The 12,790-nt window shown below is 31.7% G+C and overlaps 1 protein-coding gene across 1 annotated transcript; it reads left to right on the forward strand.

The window, feature by feature from the left end:
• Positions 1–2,610: 2,610 nt before the first annotated feature.
• Positions 2,611–6,088, forward strand: LOC107848597 (zinc finger protein WIP2). Its single transcript, XM_016693379.2, has 2 exons — positions 2,611–3,523; positions 5,209–6,088. The coding sequence occupies exons 1-2, from the start codon at positions 2,939–2,941 to the stop codon at positions 5,656–5,658; spliced, it is 1,035 nt and encodes a 344-aa protein (XP_016548865.2). The 5' UTR covers positions 2,611–2,938; the 3' UTR covers positions 5,659–6,088.
• Positions 6,089–12,790: the final 6,702 nt, after the last annotated feature.

A 12,790-nucleotide genomic window follows, 5' to 3' on the forward strand; every position in this document is an offset into this window, starting at 1 on the left:
GTATTTTTCCTCTGTTATCCTGTCGGGTACTTTGTTAGTGTCCTTGCCTTTCCCAACACTAATTTATGTGCCATAATTTGAGAGAGCTATAAATTTATTTTTTATTTTCTTAAAAAAGAAACTCCTCATTTTGAATGTAAAAAAAATGCATCAATCTGCGATACAAAACTTGTGAAAGAGTTGTGATTTAATCATATCAAAACGTAGAGTATGTGATTGTAGAAAACTATTACTATCTTTTTTTGATAAATTTAAGTTCACATTTTGATTGTACGTGAGAATATTAAAAAAAGATTTTAGATAGCTACCAAAAAGACATGAAATAATGTTAACAATTTTAGTACTCGATTCCTATGTTCATAGTTATTTGTTCATATTGATTTGACATATTTCTTATAAAATAATAAATAAAATAATATTTTTATTATATCACCCTTAATTGATATAAGTCATCTAAATATTGAGAAGTATTAAATAACAAGGACACTAAAATAAGTATAAAATAATAAATTATATCTTAATGTTATAAATTTAACAAATAAAAATGAAATTTAAATTTAATATATAGTGGACAAGCAAATCAACAAAGAATTCACTTTTATGTGACATGTTTCGTTTCCCTAAACTCAATGGACTAATTTTTGGAGCTAATCACTTAAATTAGATTAATTCAATACTCTTCGTTTCTTTTTATTTGTCATAGATTTTCTTTTTAGAGACAAATGATACGAATTTCGATAAATATTTTAATATGATCTTTTAATCATATTGATAAAAGAAAAGCTGCAATTTAAAATACTTTTCATATAATTTTTGAATATTTAAATTATAATTTTAATAATCTAAAATAATTTTACTTTAAAAATTAAGTAAATTAACTCTCCAAAAATAAAACATGCCAACTAAAAAAATGGAGGAAATTTATTTTAAAATTTTAATCAAATTTTATACCATTTAACTTTCGATAATCGAAACATGATAAGTAAAAAAATGAAGAGAGTAATGTTTTTTCAGAGCAGAAAGTGTGAACAGTAGAGTGCAATGGCTAAGTGTGGTGCGAAAGAGAGAGAAGTTTATTATTACTCACTTTCGTTCATCTTTACTTAAGAGAGAGAAGTATATTATTACTTACTTTCGTTCATCTTTACTTATTCATTTTTTTTTATTGGTATAAAAATTAAGAATTGATAACTAATAAAGTAATTTTATTATATTACTCGCTAAATATAATAAATTTAATATTTTAGAAAATATATTAAATAATAAATTATATTTAATATTAAAAATAAAAGAAATAAATTATTTATTAATTTTATAAATTAAATAAGTATAATCAAACTTTTTAAAATAAAAAACGATAAATAAAAATGGACGATGGAGTAGTAAGAGGTTTGATCCAGAGGTTTGTAGGGTCTCTACTTGAATGAGACTAGTCTCCCCTCACAAATATCTCACTCTCTTTCTACCCGACCATAGCTCTTCAATCAAAGCATTTGCCGGTATGTATTCAAACTCTCTTATTCCCAACACACCACTAATTCACCTTCCTAATTACAATGGCCTTTTTTGTATGCATGCTATTCCTAGGTCACATATCGCTTTCACGTTGACAGCAGACAGCAGCCAACCCTAATTTCATGATCTTGTCTTAACTTTCATTCATTTATTAATTTAGGTTATCTATCTCATTTTTATGTGTCATTATCATAAATTTTTTATCATATTATACTCTCCTAAGATCACATTTCTTGACTCTTGCTACATTTTTTATGTACCCGCTTCTTCAAAAATTATTTATTTTAATTATATTTCTATTATCTAAATGATTTAAAATGATAATCTTTGTTCAATATATGTATATATTCTTATTTTAATCTCCGCAAAAATATAAAAGAAAGTTAAATGTAAACAATCACAATATTGAAGTATGTGTATATGCTCTCTCCACTTAGTTTTTCTATGCTAGTTAGTTAGATTTTTATTATTTTCAAGAATAATTATCATTAAGGGCAAATAAGAAAAATGTACTAAATTATGACAAATATTTTAGATCATAAAACTAAAATGACAACTATTTTTTGATCGATCTGTTTTAGTAAGGACGATAGTGGTCTATCTACTCTCTTCATTCGGATTTATTGTCACTGTTTTCTAATTTAATTTCTGTTATTACTTTTCTTGATAAATCAAGAAAAAAATATTTTTTTTCATCTTTATTGTAAGCATTAGTTAATTATTCTTCAAATCATTTTCTAATACCTATTACTCTCTTTGTTCATTTTTACATGCGACTAGTTTATTTTTCAAGGTCAACTCGTATGAAATTTGATTAATATTTTAAGATATATAATTTAATATTTTAAATTTAAATATTAGATAGTAAGAAACTATACGAAAAATGTTATAAGTTGCAATTTTTCTCATATTAATATAATGGAAAAATATAAAATTCATGCAGGTTGATTAAAGTTGATGCAGGTTGATCTCAAAAAGTAAAATAGTGACAAGTAAAAGTGAAGAGTGAAAATATTTAAAAAAGATAATTTTTTTCTTGTTCTTTTTTTCTATCCTTGTTTCAAGTCCCTAGATTTATCTCGCACTCTTCTACTTTGTTCTTTTTTTAAGGGGTATATATTTTTTTCTCTTGTTTAGTCACCTCTCAAGAAGTGATGTCTCTCCACTAGGGTTTACTTTATTTAACTGCCTCATTCCGCACCACTCTATTGCTCTAAAACATCATCTCTCTTGCCCTTGGTTGATCTATGTTTCTTAATTGGTCTTCCTTCTCATTGCTTTTTCAATTTTGGTGTTCTTGTTCAGTCTCCTTTTGCCTTCATAAACTTTTTGGCTCTATCATCTTTTATGTTTGTCTTGTGTTAAGTGTCCCTCCATCTCAGCTTCCCCAACCTCTCTTCTCTTTAGTTCTTCTATTTGCATCATGAGTGATCCTTACACCAATTACTTCCATGGATGGTTCAATAATCTCAACCCTCTTTACCATTCTTCTTCATCTTCTACTCCTCCTTTCTCTTCCTATAACTATTTCTTGCCTTCATCAACAAATTTCCAATACTTTCAATCTTCACCACCACCTTCTCCTCCTTTGAAAGAACCTCTTCCTCTCCTTAGTTTGAGCCCAACAAGGCAAATTCATCAAGATCAAGATTATTCATCTACTATGGAAGTTGACAATAATAATAATAATAATAATAAGGAAAACAAAGAAGAGAGCTTCATTTCTAACTTTGGTGATGAAGATCAAGATGATGAAAGTGTTAGTGTAGCCTTACAATTAGGGCTTCCTAATCCAAGCCCTCAGGATGTCATCTCAAGTATTTCTAACACCAACAAAGAACAAGAAGAAGAACTTACTGTGGCCAATATTGGATATTCTTCCACCACAAGCAGCACACTTCACAAGGGTCAATATTGGATCCCAACACCAGCCCAAATTTTAATTGGTCCTACACAATTTTCGTGTCCGCTTTGCTTCAAGACTTTCAATAGATACAATAACATGCAGGTATGCTAGCTAATTGCTCCTTTATTCTGTTTAAACCAACAAATCCACAAATTAATGATTTATCCTAAAAGCCTACAGGCTAAAGGCTAAAACTTGCCTTTTGTGTTCCCATCATTGCCTTTTTTTTTTAAAATAATTTTGTAGAGAAAGAGAAAACCCATCTCCCTTTGTTATACCCACACTTCTTTTCAAGCATCAGGTTAACCTTTTACTTTTAAATCTTAGCTGGATATTTAATTGGATGAAAGACAGCACTATATGGGTCCTTATAAGGATTTGCTCTTCTTTTCTTTTTTAAACAAAAGCCACCTAAAAATATAGTATTTCACATTTGATTTAATTATTTTTTTTTTCCTTTCCCTTCTTTGTTTCTTTTTCTGAATGATTTATGGGGATCTGATAAATCTACCTGGTCCAACTGATCAGAACTTTGGTCAGTGACTCTTTAGTTGATTTAACAACACACCTAAAATGCTTTTTGTCCTTGAAGTTTGTATTACACATAGGCTGCTGTGTACTGAACAATTCCTAGTTTTGCCTAATCAGTGGACAGAGAAAAGATAAAAAGGGTTCTCAATCTTTAAGAGAAACATCCTACTCCTCACGTATACTAGACTCCAAAAACAAATGTTACAGTAAAATATTTTTTTAAAAAAATGAGAAACATTTCCGGTGATTTTTTCTAACACTTTTCGAATACAATTGCAATGTTCAAATACTTTTTATTTTCAGCTTTAATTTTAGGTACTGTCTTCTTCCTCTTTCAATTACTTAAATTAACTATTATCCAAAGGGGTACAAAGAACTTGCATGTAAACCCACACATAGTATATTGCTTCCTTTGTGAATCAAGACGCATGTGCATATTCCATTGAACTGTTCTTGTACTTTTCCCGTAGAAAAACATACAAACGTTTCTTTTCGTTTTCCCTCATATTTAAAATGACTACATGCAAATTATCAAATAGATCACCAATAATTGTGTGTGGTTTCCAACGAAAGTTAACTTTTTCTTTATCTAAGTTAACATATTGTCAAAAAGGATTTCTAATATGCAATCTTTTGAGAAAGATGCTTTAGTCTTAATACATCATTACAAGATCTTATCACCCAGATCCAAAATTCAATCCACTATATTAAATAAAAATAGTGTTTTTGACACGATTATATTGCATATCAAACTCAAAACTTAATTTCTACTTGGGTAGTTTAATGTATGCCACATGTGTATCGAATGAAATAACCTAATACCTAATGGAAAAATTAATTTGAAGTCATCTCAACTCTCTGAAGCTTCATGCACTTTTTCCCTTTAATATATGACCTTATACCTTATAAATCTCATTGCATCAGTGGGTGAATTCTTGATTTCTAAACTAAGTTGAAAGGGAAGTTGTGGACTTGTGTAGTATCCCTATATTATACAAATTTAATTTTGTTTATGTACCGCCAATATATAAAATAATATTTATACAACCAGACACTTAAAAGGTAGTTCTTTCATGTAATGCTATCTGTTAAACATTAATTGGTAATTACTGGTACATAACCTAAGCACAACATATTATACTGCAACAGATAAATGTAAAAATTCATTATACTGACGTAAATCCTACACTAGACTTTTTCATTTTGTGGTTTGTTGTATATTTCCTACATAACCTCTGTTGTGTATTTTTGAACAGATGCACATGTGGGGGCATGGATCTCAATATAGAAAAGGACCAGAATCTCTAAGGGGAACACAACCAACCGCAATGCTTAGGCTCCCTTGCTTCTGCTGTGCACCTGGCTGCAGGAACAATATTGATCATCCAAGGGCTAAGCCACTGAAGGATTTCAGAACCCTTCAGACTCATTACAAAAGAAAGCATGGAATCAAACCATTCATGTGTAGGAAATGTGGCAAAGCATTTGCTGTGAGGGGTGATTGGAGAACTCATGAGAAGAATTGTGGCAAGCTTTGGTATTGCACTTGTGGATCAGATTTTAAGCACAAAAGGTCACTTAAAGATCATATTAAGGCTTTTGGGAATGGACATGAAGCTTATGGTATTGATTGCTTAGAGGAAGAGGATGAACCTGCTTCAGAAATTGAACAAGACCATGATCATGATCATGATCCTTCCAATTGACAATATATGGGAAAAATTTTATTTTGTTGACTCATACAAGAGACATTAGTTTTGTAAGGCTTATTTTTATCTCACAAAAAAAGTGGATCTAAAATTTATAGACCCAAAAATGTATGATTTGGGTCCACTCTTTTCTGAGACAAAAACAAGTCACACATAACTCAACTAATGTCAATTGTGTGAGAGACATAATTAAAATTTTGGAGGTACGCGGAATGGAGTGGAGTGGAGTGGGATGGGGTGGGGTGGAGTGGATCATTTTGAGAACTACATAATTTTCCTTCTCTCTTTGTTTATGTTGCACTTGTAGCCTTATTGCCTTTGATCATTTTCTTTGGTTGCAACTTTAATCTTCCTTAATGGGACATGTTACACTCATGAGAAGATCAAGTCAGCTCGCTCTATATATCTAAAAGTATGTTTCAGTAAATTTTTAGTTCCATTTTACCTGTATATGTTGATTTTCCTAGCTCCTTTTGACCATATATGATTAATTAATTAATTAAAAGTAATGCTAATTACTTTTTCATCTGATCATACTAACAACGTATACACTTATACAAAGAAAACCGGTTTGATTAAGTCATTGATTCAAACCATCAACTTACTTATTAGCACAGAGGTCCATGGGTGAGTTTGATAATCCTCAAATGTTCTCTTCCAAATCTTAAAGGTGTCGGAAAAAGAGAGCTTTGTTGTGGTTAGCATAACATTTTTTCAGCCAAATTTTTTCTTAGCAGGAAATAGAAATTTAGTAGTACATGCGTAGACTTCAGTATGGTCACAAGTAAGAAGTTATATTTTGTGGCGTGTATATATGAGGGTCGCTACTCCGGTCATCATCACTTATCATGGCAACATTTTTGTTTGCAACAGAAACACTTACCTTCTGGGATGACTAAGTTGGTCCTCAATAAGGATGGTAAATTGGTGGGTCGAGCCAGAATTAGTGGGTTGAAAATGTGAGTTAGACTAAAATAGATAAAATATCTAGCCTGTCCATATTTTATATGGATAATAATGGATAAACGAACAAGTATGATATTTATATTATCTGTTGCTTCTTATTATATCAAAGAAATAAATACTACCATATTACATGCATTCTTTTTCTTCTTTTTTCTCCTTTTAGGGTGTGGTTGGCATAAACGGAAATATTTCTTTGTATTCCTAGAAATATGTTTTCTGAAAAAATAAGTATCGGTCTTGAATTGAGGTTTGAGTAGGGATCCTGGGTCAAGGTCTAGATTTCTTGAGTCTGGGGTTAGGAGAGGGTCCCTGGTCGGAGTCAGTAGTCCGGTCTCAAGTCGAGATTTAGAGTCGGATCACAGGTCAAGGTCAGGAGTCGGATCAAGATTGAGTTCGGGATTTGGGTCTTAAGGCAAGGCCAAGAGTCAAGTCTTTTATGAGATCGGGATTTGGACTTGATTTGGGGTCGTGAGTCAAGTTTCGAATATGGAGTCAAAAGTTGGGATTCGGGTTTCAGATTGACATCAAGAGTCAGGTTCCAAATAGGATCGTAGTCGAGACCTAGGTTCTTGAACGGTGTCAGGGCTGGGAGTTGCCTTTGTCATTCCTGACCATGTGGACCTTTGGGCTATATAAAATATTATCTCAAAGCTCCAAGTTTTCACCTACTATGAAATTTTGCATCCTTACTTTTCACCCTCCAATAAAATTTATATTGAAAGATGGTGGTCTTGTGGTTGATTATTATCCTTTTGAACTCCACATGGTACAACAACCTTAAATTGTTTCAAGGTGTTAACCTTACTTGAAAGAGCACGCTTTGATAGTAATTATTATTTTAGTTACCACTTATTGTGCTGAAGAATTGGATTGTTCAAACACAACACATGGAGTAAATTGTGAAATATAAACAACACAAGAAATTTTGATATGAAAAACATTTTGCTCTAAGTATGATTTAGCTCCAAATTTCACAAAACTCTAGCGATTTTAGGTTGCAAACTCTATAACCAAAGGGGCTAATTGTAGTACTTTTCACCTTTACAATTTACCCAGACCAAATACTTAGTGTAGAAAGTAAACTTGAAAACTTCAACACTTTGATAACCTATTACCAAGCTTCTATAAAAAAATAGGTTACAATTTAAAAAACTAAAAACTCAAGCCTAATCAACTCAATTACTAAAGCAACAAATTTCTCTAGAATCAATTTTTTTGTTGATCAGTTAAATTTCACAAAGAACTATTCCAACAATCATAAATAAAGTGGTAGAAAGCTAGAGTAAGCACAAGTTTAACCGACATTGGCCCAAAACAAAATAAAATTATACTGTCACTAAAAACAACAAAAAGTTATTTGTTAAATAAACCAAATAGATCCTAAAATAAGGGAGATAGAGTTTCAAGAGGCAAAATAAGCTGAGAAGAGGATAGTGGAGGGTGTGGCTTGGGAATAAGCAATATTAGGGAATAAAATCTAGCAATGTGAGTATGCTGCTAGTGAAGTATATCATCCTTTACTTGCACAACTTGAGTCAGTGATGCTGCTAGTTGTTCTACAGGCTAGTATCCCATCCTTAAGCCTGACATTCTCTTCTTGGGAAACTTCTTAGTTAACCATGAGTTGAGTGACTGTACTTGAGTCTTTGGCACCCTTTAGCTTGTTTGTCAAGTAGTTACACTCCATTAGAGTATTACTGTCAATTATGCCATCCTACCATCCCTCGACTGAACCCCAAAGCTCTCAAATACAATATTCAATAAAAACCATAGGCCAAGCCTTGAATACCAATCTCAAATGAGATAATTCCTTCATGTGTTTGATTATGAGACCTAGAAAGTTGAACCTTTCATCTATATAAATTACTTGTATAATCTTTATATCTATAAGGGATGCCTCATGTATCCTCTCATCTCTTAGAAGCACTTATTTATTCACAATTTCAAACAATAATTTTTGCAAAACCTGTATTTCACTTTAATACCTTTCTAGGATTTTTCTAACTCGTTCCCCGAGGAACTTCCTATATAGGATGCAATATTCATTAATATTTTATTCATACTTATCTGGTCCCTCAATATGGACCTGCAAGATCTCTCCTAACTTAACATAGTCAAACATAATTTCTAACCCGTCTCTTCCCCAACTAAAGAACTAAAATGTCCCTCAAGTATAGTTAAATTGACATAGAATTAAAAAAAACCCTCTCATAGACAACTATTTAGAGATCTTTGGGTAAATAATATCAACCCTAAAGACTAACCCTATTTAATAGGGTTTAAACAATGGTGTTAGTTATAACTTTAGGACCAAAGACCATTCCCCTTTTTACCGACTTAGAGACATAGTAGGCTTCCTTTCTCATAGAAAAAAACTTCTTACAATTTTAATTAAAAAGTCTTACCTTAGCATGAGTAGGAGAATAATCCTCTTTATCAGAGTGTTGGGCATGATCAGAGACATCCTAAATCTTAATGGGTACTCTAGTGTCCTCAATCGTCTTTGTCCCTATTATTTTTAAGAATTCTCCTTTTTGCGTAACTCAATAGTATCTTTGAGTTTTATTGTATGCTTTTGAGTATATGGAATATAAGGGTGATAAAGTTCTTCGTTTTAGGGTGGAATATAAGGGTGATAAAGTTCTTCATTTTAGGGTGGCTTTGGGCTGGTGAATGATGCACTTCTTGTAGAACATAATAGAAGAGGTAAAGAAATTTGAAAATTTTATAGAAAGGGAAAGATTGTCCATACTGTCATATAATTCATAAGATGAAGGAATGGGTTTAATTAGGCAGGTTTTTCTATTTCACTAATTTCCTCCTCCAGTAAGGTCTAATTAATGTTCAAGGAGTCAAATAATTTTGGTAAAGACAACTTTAGAGCTGAGGGGTCTTGAGGTAATGAAATCCTTGGAATGCAGAGAGATGTAATACATTCATAGGAAAATAGAGAGAATAGGTAATGGGGAATGAGGTTCTTTTAAAGATCTCCCTTGAGAATGTGCTGCCATTAATGAGTCTGAGTCTTTACTATCAAAGTAGTTTACAAAGAAAGAGATGATAGAAGGGGGTATGATGGAGAGAGATATGGAAGATAAGTAGAGACGGTCTATTTAAGTTAATTATAGTGGTGGTTTATTAAAAGAGAGAGGATATAAACCCATAGGTAAGGAACAAAAAGAGAGGTTTAGGTTTAAAATATAAATGGTTTTGGGAGAGAGAAGAGGATGATTTTAGTGTTTTGGGAGTTTTAAAATGGTATCATTTATCAGTTATTGCAGGGAGATAAAAGGAGGGAAAATGATGTGGGAGTATTTATTTAAATTTTCCCGTATAAGACATTTTATGGGAAAAAGTGTGAGAGGATTATTAGGGATTAGGTTCACGTAACACAACTTGTTGTAGTATTGCTTTAGTTTTCTTATTTTGTAAAGAATATGCGTACCTGACAATCTTTTAATACAGAGAGTAGGTCCGTGCATGCTCTTCATATGATGATTGGATGTTTTTAATGTATAGAAAGAAGGATAATATCATCAAATTCCAGTCTTAAATCTTGAGAGTCGTGGGTGTAAACTATTAAGTGAACAATACTGAGTCATTTAATAGTTTACACACTTGCTAATGTTTCTTTCTTACCTTATATTTTCTAGCTAGTTATTGGAGGAACTCAATCTCCCATAGTTTAGAGTTAGTTTATGAGACCAAGGATTAAGCAAGTTTTCTCAAATAGCTTCCTACCTAAAGCCTTGGTACAAATAATAGGAACTTGATCTTTAATACAAAATGAATTTATTTTGAACAAACCTTTTCTACACTATCTTTAAGGAATGATTGGCTTACATTAATGTGCTTGGTTCTCTTGTGTTTGATTAGATTTTTTCCATATTTTCTACACTGGTGTTATCACACATTATGTGAATGTAACCTATATTTATTTCATAATCACAGTGTTTTTTTTACAAAAAAATTTTGAGAGAAACATGAGGCAATAATAACATACTCAGCCTCAGCAATTGAAAGAGTCATAGATTAATTTTATTTTTTGGTTACCAAAGACACAATGCAAGGACCCAAGAAATGCTTCATAGCTGAAGCACTTTTTCTACCCGCCAAATATCCAAAATAATAAACATAGCTAACCACGTTAAAATAATCTCTTGCTAGGTACTAAAAGAATAGGTTTTGAGTTTCCTTGAGATAGTACAACACTCCTTACCACTTTTAAGTGAATTCTTTCAGTGAAGATTAGAAGTGAGCACCCAACCATACATTGTAAACAATGTTAGGTATATTTGTAGTAATGTACAAAAGTGAACTAATCATTTCTTTATATCTATTTTCAGGCACTAAGCAGTCTGCTTCATCCTAATCTAGCTTGGTGGTAGTGGCAATTGGAGTATCATTTGTTTGGAATTCTCCGAGTCAAATCCCTTCAACAACTCTTTGAAGTAATTCTGTTGATGGATAGATGTACCTAATTATGACTGCATTATTTGTTGCCCTAAGAAAAAAATTAGCTTCCTCATCAAACTCATCTTAAATTCACCACTTATAAAAGACACAAAATTTATGCATAAGGAGTCATATGTAACACCAAAGATGATGTCATCAATATAGATTTTAATAATGAGAGAACTTTTCTCTTTTATTTTTAGGAATACTGTTTTGTCTCTGTTTCCTCTGCAATATCCATAATTCAAAAGAAATAAGGACAGTTATCATACCAAGCTCTTGGGGGTTGTTTCAATCCATAAAAGGCCATGTTAATTTTTTATACATATTAGGATGTTCAGAACTCTCAAAACCTAGAGGTTGTTTCACATACACCTATTCTAGTAAATATTCATTCAAAAAGACACTCTTGATATTTATTTAATATGGTTTAAACTCTATGTAGGATGCAAAAGCAATTAACATTTTGATTACGTTTATTCTAGACAATAGATAAAATATCTCACCGTAGTCAATTCCTTCTTCCTTATTATAACCCTACAACAATTAACATTTTGATTGCTTCTATTCTAGCCAATAGAGAAAACATCTCATCATAGTCGATTTTTTCTTCCTTATTATAACCCTGCATCAAATGTCTTGACTTATTTTTAGTGATTACTCCTTAATCATCCAATTATTTTAGAAAACCTATGTGATTTTAATGACAGTTCTCTCTATTGATCAATGTACCAAGTTCCACACCTTGCTCTTTCAGATTGATTAGTTCCTTTTTCCTAGCCACCACCTATTCAACATCTAGCAAAGTCTCCTCGATGTTCTTAGGCTTAATCAATGTTATGTATGCTGAGAAAGCACACTAGAGTCTTATCTTTAATCTAATATGAATTCATGAATTCAGTGGTGAGAGAATATTTTGAACTAGATGAGAGCTCTTATGTTTTTAATTCCAACTATAAATTTCATGTGCATCAATTGGATCAAAGCGACCAACCTAATTTTTTATTAGAAATTGCTTCACTACCTTCTTGAGAGGACCCTCTACCACGACCCGATGATAGAAATTCTCCAGTAGAACCTTGTGCTATTACAAAATTAGTGTTTGTTGGGAGAAACTCCTCCAGTTCATCATCGAATTCATATACCAATCCTATGACTTCTCTGTCAATCTACATACCTTCCTCAGCCAAGTGATTAGTCTCATAAAAAGTAAAATAAATGTTTTTCTCTATAGAGTTTGTTCTTTTATTGAAGACTTTGTAGGCCTTAATTTGATACGAATAACCAAGAAATATTCTCTCATCATTTGTTGAATCAAACGTACCTAGGGTATTCTTTCCTTTCTCGTGTACAAACTATTTGCATCTAAAATCCCTTAGGTATGTGAGATTTTATTTATAACATTTACATAACTTATAAGGAGTTTTGTTAAGAAATGGTCAAATCATGCACCTATTAATAAGGCAACAAATTGTATTTGAAACTTTTGCCTAGGAACTCATTGGAAGACCACTAGCTCTCAATGTAGTACTAGCCATGTCTTCTACAAATCTGTTCTTTCTTTCTACAACTCTATATGTTGAGGAGTTCTAGGAAGAAAAGTTGTGATTTATCTATTTTCAGTAAAAAATTTAAAAATCTAGCCTTTTTCAAATTTAGTGCTATGGTCAGACCTTATGTTGATTAATTCAATTTTTTTTATTTCTTT

This window comes from Capsicum annuum, chromosome 11 (genome assembly GCF_002878395.1).
Source record: "Capsicum annuum cultivar UCD-10X-F1 chromosome 11, UCD10Xv1.1, whole genome shotgun sequence".
NCBI classification, from domain to species: Eukaryota; Viridiplantae; Streptophyta; class Magnoliopsida; order Solanales; family Solanaceae; genus Capsicum; species Capsicum annuum.

Coding starts and splice junctions, on each gene's coding strand:
- LOC107848597 (XM_016693379.2), top strand. CDS start 2,939: ATGAGTGATCCTTACACCAATTACTTCCATGGATGGTTCAATAATCTC. Junction 3,524..5,208: donor ATAGATACAATAACATGCAG/GTATGCTAGCTA, acceptor ATTTTTGAACAG/ATGCACATGTGGGGGCATGG.